The 10482-nt window shown below is 34.1% G+C and overlaps 1 protein-coding gene across 4 annotated transcripts; it reads left to right on the top strand.

Annotated features, from left to right (window-relative positions):
* Positions 1–603: 603 nt before the first annotated feature.
* LOC120089748 (E3 ubiquitin-protein ligase RHF2A-like) lies at positions 604–8684 on the top strand. Of its 4 annotated transcripts, none has more exons than XM_039047128.2 (9): positions 604–787; positions 1323–1463; positions 1645–1691; positions 2042–2104; positions 2193–2301; positions 2385–2758; positions 2842–2949; positions 3168–3506; positions 8488–8684. In XM_039047128.2, exons 2-8 carry the CDS (start codon positions 1332–1334, stop codon positions 3448–3450), a joined length of 1116 nt encoding a protein of 371 aa, XP_038903056.1. In that variant the 5' UTR covers positions 604–787; positions 1323–1331; the 3' UTR covers positions 3451–3506; positions 8488–8684. The 4 variants fall into 4 exon arrangements, with proteins under 4 accessions (XP_038903056.1, XP_090163446.1, XP_038903054.1 ...); XM_090307320.1 differs by having other exon boundaries at positions 624–787; positions 8398–8684; XM_039047126.2 differs by having other exon boundaries at positions 707–1026.
* Positions 8685–10482: the final 1798 nt, after the last annotated feature.

Genomic DNA, 10482 nt, shown 5'->3' with positions numbered 1-10482 from the left:
TTCCCCAAACTTTTAAATTTTTTTATTTTAATCCTTGAACTTTGAATATTATTTTATTTTGGTCATTGACCTTTAAAAATGTACGTTATAGTCCCAAAACTTAAAAAAAAGGCTTATTTTGGTCTATGATATATTAAGATTTTGATAACTCTTTAATAAAATGGCGAGGAGACTTGTATTTCTAGAGAACTAAACTATCAAATAAGTTAGTTACGCGAAAAAAAATCTAGAGTCTTAATTTTGAAGTGGCAAAATGGGAGAATTTAAAAGACATTTTTAGTTCAAAATTGTGGTCGTTTAGTATTTTGGTGGGTTGGTGGTTGACATTTTACTTTATCTTCATCTTGTTCAATACATCAAGAGCCTAGTCATTAAAAAATACAAGCTCCTTCACATTTATGTTGAAGGGTTAACATAATTACTCTTTGAAAATTTAAGGACTAAAATGAACATCTTTTAAAGTTTAGGATTAAAATAGAACAAGATTTAAAGTTTAGAGATTATAACAAGATTTAAATCATAAATATTATGGATGTGAAAACTTGTGTTAATAGGTAGTATGCACCAAGATTATTGATGAAAAATGCTTTGTTTTTAGGGTTTGATTATGCAATTGGATTTTTGTATCAATTATGGAAGTGGGTGTGAAGGATGAGACTTTTGAGGTTCTCTCTAATGCTTTGTTGGTGGGTTTGTTTTCCAACACACAAAAAGATTTTTAATTAAAAAAAAAGGTTGAAGAGAGAGAGAAAGAGAGGTTAAAGCAACAACAATCCCATTATTAAAGGTAAAGGGGCATTTGTCTTGTGCCTTGCTTTTCTCTCTTTTTCTCTCTGATTATCATTTTTTCTTCTTCTTTCTTCCTCAGTTGATTCTGGGGTATTAAAGATTTGTTGATATGTTCCCCTAGCAGAGATTTTCTCTGGGTCTGGGGATTTTTTTTGGAGCTCGATCCGATACTTTTTTATGGGTTTTTTTGGTTGAATTTCTTCAACCCATCATCTGGGAATTTTTCAAAAAATCAAGGTAAACCCATAAGTTATTTATCGTGATTATTTGATGTGATGTGATGTGATGTGATCTTGAGTTTTTCTTGGATGCCATTTTTCCCGCTCTTTGGTTTCAAAATTGTTTATTGGGACATTGATGATGTAGCCCTTTTTGAGGTTATTTGGAAATCGAATCTTGTTCTAGCTGGTGAATCGGATTTATGTTATTTGTTTGAAGAGAGGGATTGATTAGAACTTGTGAACCCTATTTGTTTTGTTTAGATTTGATCGTGTTGTGTTGTGTTGTGTTAATTGAGTTTTAATGGTTTTTAGATTTTGGAGATGGAGGAAGAGAAGGATTCTGAGAATCGTTTGACATCAGCTGCTGCTTTTGTGGAAGGCGGGATTCAAGAAGCTTGTGATGATGCTTGCAGTATATGCCTTGAGGATTTTTGTGAAAGTGATCCTTCTACGGTACAATGATTAAGCCATTTATCTTTATTGATTGTAATCGTACCTTCTTTTTTCTCGATCTAAAAAGGGGGGGAAGAAAGAAAATACCCAATTATGTCCACAGTGAGAATATTAATTATGAACATTACATTAGTACAATGGAATGACATTTCTTATGATTCTTATGATGTCTTTCATGTAGGTTACTGCTTGCAAGCATGAGTATCACCTCCAATGCATCCTTGAGTGGTATAATATAATTGTTTTTTAATTTTTGAAATGTTACTTTCTTTTAAATTTAACTGTTTGTTTCATACACCTGAGTAGCAACTCCTATTAAGTTTGGTTGTTTTGTTTAATCCAGCATTTTCATTTTTCTAGGGGTTAGAAATCTTGTTTCATGAATCGAATTGTTGCAGTGAGATTGTTTTATAAAATGTATGATGCCTGGAACCTTACTACTTTTGTGTTTCTAGAAAAGTGACTTAATCTGATTATTTCGTTTTTGCTGATTACCAGTTATTGTTGATAATATTGCCAGTTGGGACTTTGAAGAAACTGTACTTGTGAAATTGAATTGATCTTGTTGCAATATGCAGGTGCCAGAGAAGCTCTCAATGCCCTATGTGCTGGCAATCTATCAGCCTGAAGGACCCCACCAGGTTCATTTTTCTGCTTGCATACGATGCATCTGCAGTTCATCCTGTTTTAAATATTATTGGGTTTGTTTACCTGTCTATGTTGTGGCAGTCAAGAGCTGTTGGAGGCGGTTGAACGAGAGAGGAATATAAGGACTACTCCAGTGAGAAATACCGCTGTGTTTCATCATCCAGCTCTTGGCAATTTCGAGTTGCAACATGTTGGTTTATCTTCTAACTTTTATGCTGTTTCAAGTTTTGAAGATATTGGAATTATTTGAGATGATGTTTTCTTCTAATGCAGCTACCTCTGGGCGTTAATAATGCTGAGCTTGAAGAGCGAATAATTCAGCACCTGGCTGCAGCTGCTGCCATGGGAAGGACACATCATATTGGTAGAAGAGATGGGAGGAGTAGGTCATCATCTCATGGACGTCCTCACTTCTTGGTTTTCTCCACTCATCCTGGTGGGCCACCGGAGCATGTCTCGGCCTCTGGAATAGACACTGAGCCAGCTGGTATTACCGTTGCTAGCCCCTCTAGCCCACTAACACCTCGGGGGGATGAACCATCACAGCATATTGCACAGTTTCCGACCATTCAAACTGATCACATTTCTCGCTCAGCATCTGGATCTAACTTTTCAGCCAGTCGACGAGGAGCTTCATCTGGCATTCGGTATACAATTGTTTCAAAATGGTTCCTGTTATGGCTTCTTTGTTGCAAACTTTTTTGTTTTAATAGTGATCCTTCATTCACAGAATCTCCACTAGTGATTCTCCATCTCCAAATCTGGATAGAGCTGGTCCATCTGAATTTCAGTCATTCTCGGAATCTCTAAAATCAAGACTTAATGCAGTTTCCACAAGGTATGCAGTCAAGGAAAAACGTAGAACTTTTGTGTCAAATTTTTAATGGATATAGTTAAGTTTCCAAACTGGATCATGAGCTCGCATGCGTTGTACACATAAAGGACTTATAACTTGCAAGCAAATGTTATGCATATATGATATATGTAATTGTACGTGCATTGATTTAGATGATGCTCATATAATTAAGCTGTTCTAAGAGCTTTTCGGTACTAAAGGTACAAAGAATCAATTTCAAAGAGTACAAGAGGGTGGAAGGAGCGGCTATTCTCACGCAACACTTCCATGTCAGAACTTGGTTCTGAAGTTCGAAGAGAAGTAAATGCAGGAATTGCCAGTGTATCACGTATGATGCAACGTCTTGACACCAGAGAGGATGGTGCTACAAATCAAGGTTCTAATGAGCAGGGTGGCCACAATAGAAGAGAGAGCAACCCAGAGAACTCTTTAAACGAAAGCAGTGCTCCAACTTCTTGTGCTGCAACATCTGCTGAGCGTTAAATCATTACATATTAATTTTGGCAAATGCATCTGACATCAGCATCTTATTTCTGAAGGTGAGTAACAAAACACTATACCATTTAGCTGGCAGTCTGGTTACATACGAGTTCCTCTTAATTTGCATCTTATTGGAGTTTGGTGCCAATAGGTTTGATGCAACCTTGTGATGCATACTGCAACCAGTTTGTTGTTTAAAAATGCTTCCAGTTCTTCCTTCCTTTCTGTCTCCTCCTCCTTTTTTGATTGTTTGTTTTTTTAATATAAAAAAACAAAAGTCGTTTAATAACTGCATGTTGCTAAGTTGCTAACCAGGATATACAAAATTGAGAAAAAAGAAAGTCGTGATAGCAACCCCTCAGGAACAAAAACATGTCCCACATTGAAGACACAAATCTGGGAGGGTAAAAGTAATATATCAAGGGACGATCAAAATTCAAAGGGGAACCATTAAAATGAATCGAAATCTGCACCCTCTTAAGATCCCTTCACCCTCTCCAATTTTCACGTGGTTTCCTAACCAAATAAGACATAGCAAAACTAATTGCCTGCCAAAGGATTCTTCTTTTGTCAGTAAAGAATTGATGCAAAATCACCACTTCCATCTTTCATCATAGTAGGACAGTCCTTATGTGAAGCTGCTGACCTAACAGCTAAGTGACATTTCCAAAGGATGTGACTTTTATCCTTCTGTGTCTTATATAGAGAACACCATTGTTGGCCTAAGGCGATAGGTGAGGACCTATTTACAAATCATGTATCATCCTCCCATATAAGCAACCATCCTCCCACGAGCAATCGACTATCCTAACCTTCTTAACCTTCTAGAACTTGGCATAGAGAATGGGGTGTAGTAGAGGAGGAAACAAGAAAAACTTAGGTTTAGAACAGAATATATTGGAAGATTTAGAATTTGTTTGGTTAGTGATCTGAAAATTAGATTAAAAAAAAAGAAGGGGTTCAATGAAAAACGAGTTATATTTCATGTTTTCAATGTTTTTAAATATGTGTTTGGTAGTAGATTTAGAAATTGAATCCTAATTTAAAAAGTTGTTCAATATAGAGGTGTTCAAAAAATCCGATGACCCGAAAAAATCCAGTCAACCGAACCCAACCCTTCCAGTTTGGGTTGGGTTAATTTGGATATATTGAGAACATAAAAATGTTGTTAAGAATTTTCACTATTTGGATCAAAACAATTTTGCTAAACACAATTTCACTAAATCTAAAAACCAAAAACTAAATTTTAATGCATACTAAATTTTGAAACGTCCCTTGCCCAAATTTGTGATCTTGAGACCTCCCTTTTTTTGAAACATCCCTTGCCCAAATTTGTGATCTTGAGACCTCCCTTTTGGTGGGCACACGACCAATTAGCCAGATGAAAGATGAAACTTGCTTACCTCCACCCCTCCCTTCGTATATACCTTAAAATCTTTGACCGTTGCTAGCTTTAAGACATTGCCTCCTAATTAAAATTCACCCTAGGAGAGTTGCTTTATTTGAGGTGGATCAATGATAGATTCATTCGCTCACAGTGATGTCAGTCAGTCAATGCACCTTTCACATTTCACCTTTCACTGAAGTCATTAAACACCCAATGTTTTAAAAAGCTCAAGGCACAATAAAACGTGTTTTTATTTATGTACTTTTAGGTGCACTTTTTATAAAAATACTACATAAAGAAGAGAAAACTTAGTTGAAGTGAAAATATGGGAAAAAAAAAACCCCGAACACAAGGAATTTGCATTTAAGTGTAGTAAATTTGATTTTTTTTAGTTAATAAAGAAGGAAAAATCCTAATTGTTACTACCTTTTAAAAATAATGAAAAAGCCCTAGGGCCCAAGGCTTTGAGCTTTGGGTCTTCACAAAAGGCGCACGCCTTATTCCATGAGCCTCACCCTTTAAAGGCAAGGATCCAGACCTGTGCCTAGCGCCTAGATGTGTCGTCTTGGAGGGTTTTTCCAAACACTGTAAACACCTCAAGCAAATTGCCCTTAATCACCTCTCAACTTTTTTGAAAGAACAATCGGGGGTGGTGACGACTTGCCTCCATCACTTTAAAAGATTCTTTAGGGGACATTTAGGGCGATAAGTTGGTTATTATAGTTTGTGGGTTATAGTAAGTGGTTTTGTGTTTGGGTTGCAGATTGTTTTAGTCTAGATAGGAAATAGTAAATATGGTAAAAAGAGAGAGGATTGGTAGGAAATAGTAAACACTATAACAAAGAGGGATTTCAAATGGTATAACTGTAGTTAATTGTAGGTTATAGATAGTGGTAAACACCACTATTATATTTGGAGCCCCAAACATGGGGTGAACTAGTCCACTCTACCAACTTCAAGTTGGGGCCCCAAACAACCCCTTAATCTCTCTTTCAAAGTGGAAGGGGATGGGCCCTATGCAAAGGTATTTGTTTGTGTGTTTTGTTTTTTCTTTCTTTTCTTTCCATTTAGAGGAAAACCAAATTAGCATATACATTCTGTGGCGTGAAATCGTAAACCTGATGAAACAAGGGAGTCATGGCAAAATTTCATGTGTAGATACTGTCCACAGCATGAAATTGTAACTGTCTTTTTGTTTTGTTTGTTTTTTTTAATTGAAATTTCAGTGTAGCAAGAGGTATCATGTGAGATAATTAGTTTTGTGCATAGTGAATGTATGTGTCAAACAAATGAAGATTAGTTACGTTAGGAGTTAGATACAGAACTATTGAAAGAGAAGGGAGCAATTGCCATCCCTTGTCTTTTCTGTAGACATTTTTTTTATACATATTTGTTGTGAACTTAAATCTTATAACTTTGTTTGATGATATTAATTAATAATTAAAAACTAACAATAACAGCTTAACTCAGGCTACACAGGCTGTACTTGGACTCTTACCTTCTGTTAACAATTTAAATTTTAAATCACATGAATCTTCCGTTAGAGGATTAAAGTTGTCTTTTGTGATGATTTCCGAACTCTTTTTCAAAAGTATATGTAGATGTAATGAGATGTTATTGATAACTACATTTTATTGGTTTTTGTACATTGTTATTTTTTATTTAGTTGATTTCTCGTGGTTACATTATTTTTTAGTTTTAATCAAATTTTCAATATCTATATTATGATTTTTTATTTCGACTTTGCACAATATAGGTTAGATAAAAGTGGTGGAATTTTAAAAGCTAAGCTTGATTTTGATTTTTGTCATGGTTAGTAACGATTTAATATGATTGTTTAGATTAAAAGTGAAGTCCAAGCAGATTATAAAGTAGAATCTTTTATTTCTTTGTCGACCTTGAAACCATAATTTCCACTTGAAAAAGAACAACCACAAAACTTTGGAGGTTCTGTTAGACTGGAAGTAGAACAGAGAAAATTCAGGCGTGCAATTTTGAGTTTTCTTATCAATCTTGAATTCCTAAGCTCGATTAAAAAACTTAAATCAAACTCAAATAGCAACTAGTTTTGTTATCCTAAGTTGTTTGACTGCCACATTTTAAGAAATGTTTCATTCTTCTTTTTTGTGGGCCTGAAATTAAACTTGATAACTGTTCCTCTATCGAGTTGGCAGTCTGACACTGTGGAGAGGGATGGATAGTAATTGAATGACTGGTGAAGAACAATGAGAGAAAAACTATATGTTGTAATGGTAAAGTGATGAGTTAAGGTTTAGAGAGAAGTCAGAGATTCAGTAAGAGTAGGATTACTTAGTGACAGGACATGAAAGAATCATTGGTTTATTGGAGGTTCCGTCGGCCCAGAATATATATAAGTAGATCAAATTGGAATGGAAGATCAGTTTCAGACATATTTTTTTAATAATAGGGGGTTATGTATCACACATGCATTGGTCACATGAAAGCCTTGGACAACTAAGAGGTTGGGACATTAAAACTGCCGGAAGCCACATGTTGAGATTTGTAGGCTATTAGTACCTGGTAATCATTTTTTGAACAAGAAACAACTTTTGATTGATAGATAAAAAGGAATTTGTTCAAGGGTACAAACTCCCAGGAGGGAACAAAAAATAAAACATGAAAAACAGAGATAAATACAAACAAGAACAACAAAATTCTAAATAGCAAAACTGAAGGCGTTTGGATCTGAAGTGATCTTGCTATCATCACGAGAGAGGCGGGAAGGGTTTTTCGAGACTTCTGCAAGAGAGATCAAGGGGTTAATTTAGTTCTAAAATTGGTTGTAGAGGGCCAAAGTGAGCTTAGCTCAACGGTAGTTAGCATGACTTTTTCTAAAGGTTGAAGATTCGATTTCCCATCCCACAGTTGTACTAAAAAATTGGTTGTAGAGGGAGCAGCGAGAACGTAGGTGTTGGGAATGCAATTCTAGCTATTCTGGTGAGTATGAGATCTGCAATGAGATTTGATTTTCTATAGTATGGAATTTATTGTTACTAATCAAAAGTCGAGCTTTCATTGAGATGATGAAAAAATTCAAAAGGGCAGCTAAAAAGGAAAACCCACTGCAAAAGGAGCCTAAATTGAGATTGGCCTATTATAGAAAAGATCCCCAGTTGTTATCTTTAAGAATAAAAGATAAAGGTAGTTAGAAAAGTTTTTAGACATTGAAATTTTTAGGGAGCTGTGAAGCCTAGCCATATCCCCCACCACCTCCTTGAACGTTCCACAAAGTAGTAAAGAAAGTTGCACTTCCCTCTCATGTCCTGAAATGACAGAGAGCAACAAAAACTATTCTGCACCATACATATACCAAAGAACTTATAATTATTTACTAACAAAAACGAGACGTTGGACCTGTTTGGAATGAATTTGAATATTTTTAAACACCTAAAAAGTCATTCCAAGTAGGCCCTTCATTAGCGATTATAACGTTGACTTTTTTCTTCTGCATCGTCGTTATGGGTTTATGCTTCCGAATTTTGATTAAATGATTAGATGAGCTTGAGTTCTGTTTTATAGGCTGAACTGAATCTGTTTTATAGGCTGTACTTCCAAATCCTTGAGTTCTAAAAATATTGGTCAGATGAGCTTCTCCATGTTCTGGTCTGATGTGAATATGAATTGTCTATCAGGTGAAGTAAACATATATTCTCCAGACCTGATATGCTGAGGAACAGATGCCTTTCAGCCTTTGCTGACAAAAAGGGTTGAAGAATTTCATGTGTAGAGAGTAATGTTGTTGATTGTTGTCTGAACTGAACCAAAAAAGAAAACAAAAAAAAGAAAAAAAGAAAAAAAGAAAAAACCCAATAAGGAAGAAAGAAGAAAAGGGGGAGTTTGGGAGAAAAAGTTTCCATCTGAACAAGTTGTATGTAACTTTTTTCTATACATAAAATACAGTATTTGATGCAAAAACACATATTAGAATCTTGTATGTCTTGGATGGATGGGTTAGTCTTTTGGAATTGAAGTTTCTTTGAATGTTGATATAAAAAAAAAGTGTCAAAACCAACACTCATTTCTCTGATGAGTTTTAATATTCTTTACTATTTTGTTCCTGTCTACCCATTTTTGTTATTACTATCATTTGGTCAAAATTTGGCATCTTACCATTTACTTAGTGGGGGTTAATTTTGATTTTGATTTCCCCTGCCCCCAAAATTTGAGCTTGAATTTGAATAGGTGATAAAAAAAAAAAAGGTTCTTCTGGAGGTCTGGTTGTAAGTATTCTTGTGATTGGTTTGTTGCAATGGATGTTTCTAGTTCCATTAGATTTTGGCTTTTGGTTGTTTGGATACAATTTTATGATTGGATTTGGAAATTTTTGGGTTAAATTACTTGTTTGATCTGTTTATTTTCATGCTTAGAGTCTAATAAGCCTTTAAATTTTGAAGTGTTTAATAAGTTGTTGAGTTTCAATTTTATATCTAATAGGTTTATTACATGTTCAACATTCCTAAAAATTAAGGAATCTATTATTACATAAAATTGAACTCTGTATTCATCTTTGAACCTTTTTTTTTTTATTTTGGGTAAAAAAGATTTTATATAACTTTCATTGTTGCATCAGATGAGATCGTGAATTTCTTTTTTTTAAAAAAGTTAAAATTAAAAGTTCAAGGCTTATTTTTTTTAAAGGAAAAATATCAATTTATATCGACTAAATTTTAGGATTTGTATCCATTATAATCAAGTATCAATTTAATTTTTGAACAATTGTAGATGTATGAATTTATACCTTAATTTGGACTCACAATTGGAATATTCTTTGAAAATTGTCAATACATCAACTCTAATAGTCTATTTTGTTTATTTTACCTTAGAAGAAGTTCATATAAAGTTGGTTCAAGTATGGCAATTTAGGAGTTTAATTAAAGTAATTATAAGATTCATATAATATATTTTTCAAATGAAATTTGAAGGGAGGTAAATTAGACATGTAACAAAGTTCAAAGTGTTAGGTTAAAATTTTAGTAGATACAACACCAAAGTTTAGGGATGTAAATTAATATTTTCTCAATTTCTAAAAGATTTGAAAACCTATTTGACACAAATCTAAGAACTAAAATAATAATTTAACAATAATTTAACAATATTTTTGACGTGAATTTTAGATATTTTTAATTTCTTTTTATGAAAAAAGAACAAACTTAAATAATCAATTCTGGAGAGATAATGCAAATGCTTAGTAAATCATGTGACAATTTTCAAAAATACAAATAGTATGTAAGGATATTTGGGTGTTCACTTTGGATTGATTGTATGTACACCTTTAGGAAGATCTGGAATCTCCAGTTTTAGTGTATAGTCAATGAACGCAAAGTGAACACCAATATCTCTACATACCATTTGTATTTCTCAAAGTTGTCCACCTTAATTTTGCCATTTCTATAAGTAGGGCCCTATAATTCCTAGTAACAAAAAGTCGGTTGTATCTTAAGAGAATGATCTAAACCATTGTGACAACGAAAACATGACAAAAAAACAAGCTCATTAACTACCTTAGTGAAAAATTCAATTCCAGTAAGACGTAAGGCCAGTAGATTCACTATTTAGAAGTCTAATCAACTTTAAACAATCAAATTCCACCTCCATCTTTTAAGGAGTCTAATTGGGATACAAGAAAG

The sequence above is a fragment of the Benincasa hispida genome, chromosome 11, assembly GCF_027475165.1.
Source record: "Benincasa hispida cultivar pf3 chromosome 11, pf3_genome.v1.1, whole genome shotgun sequence".
Taxonomy (NCBI): Eukaryota; Viridiplantae; Streptophyta; class Magnoliopsida; order Cucurbitales; family Cucurbitaceae; genus Benincasa; species Benincasa hispida.
This window is presented reverse-complemented; position numbering and strand designations above follow the sequence as displayed.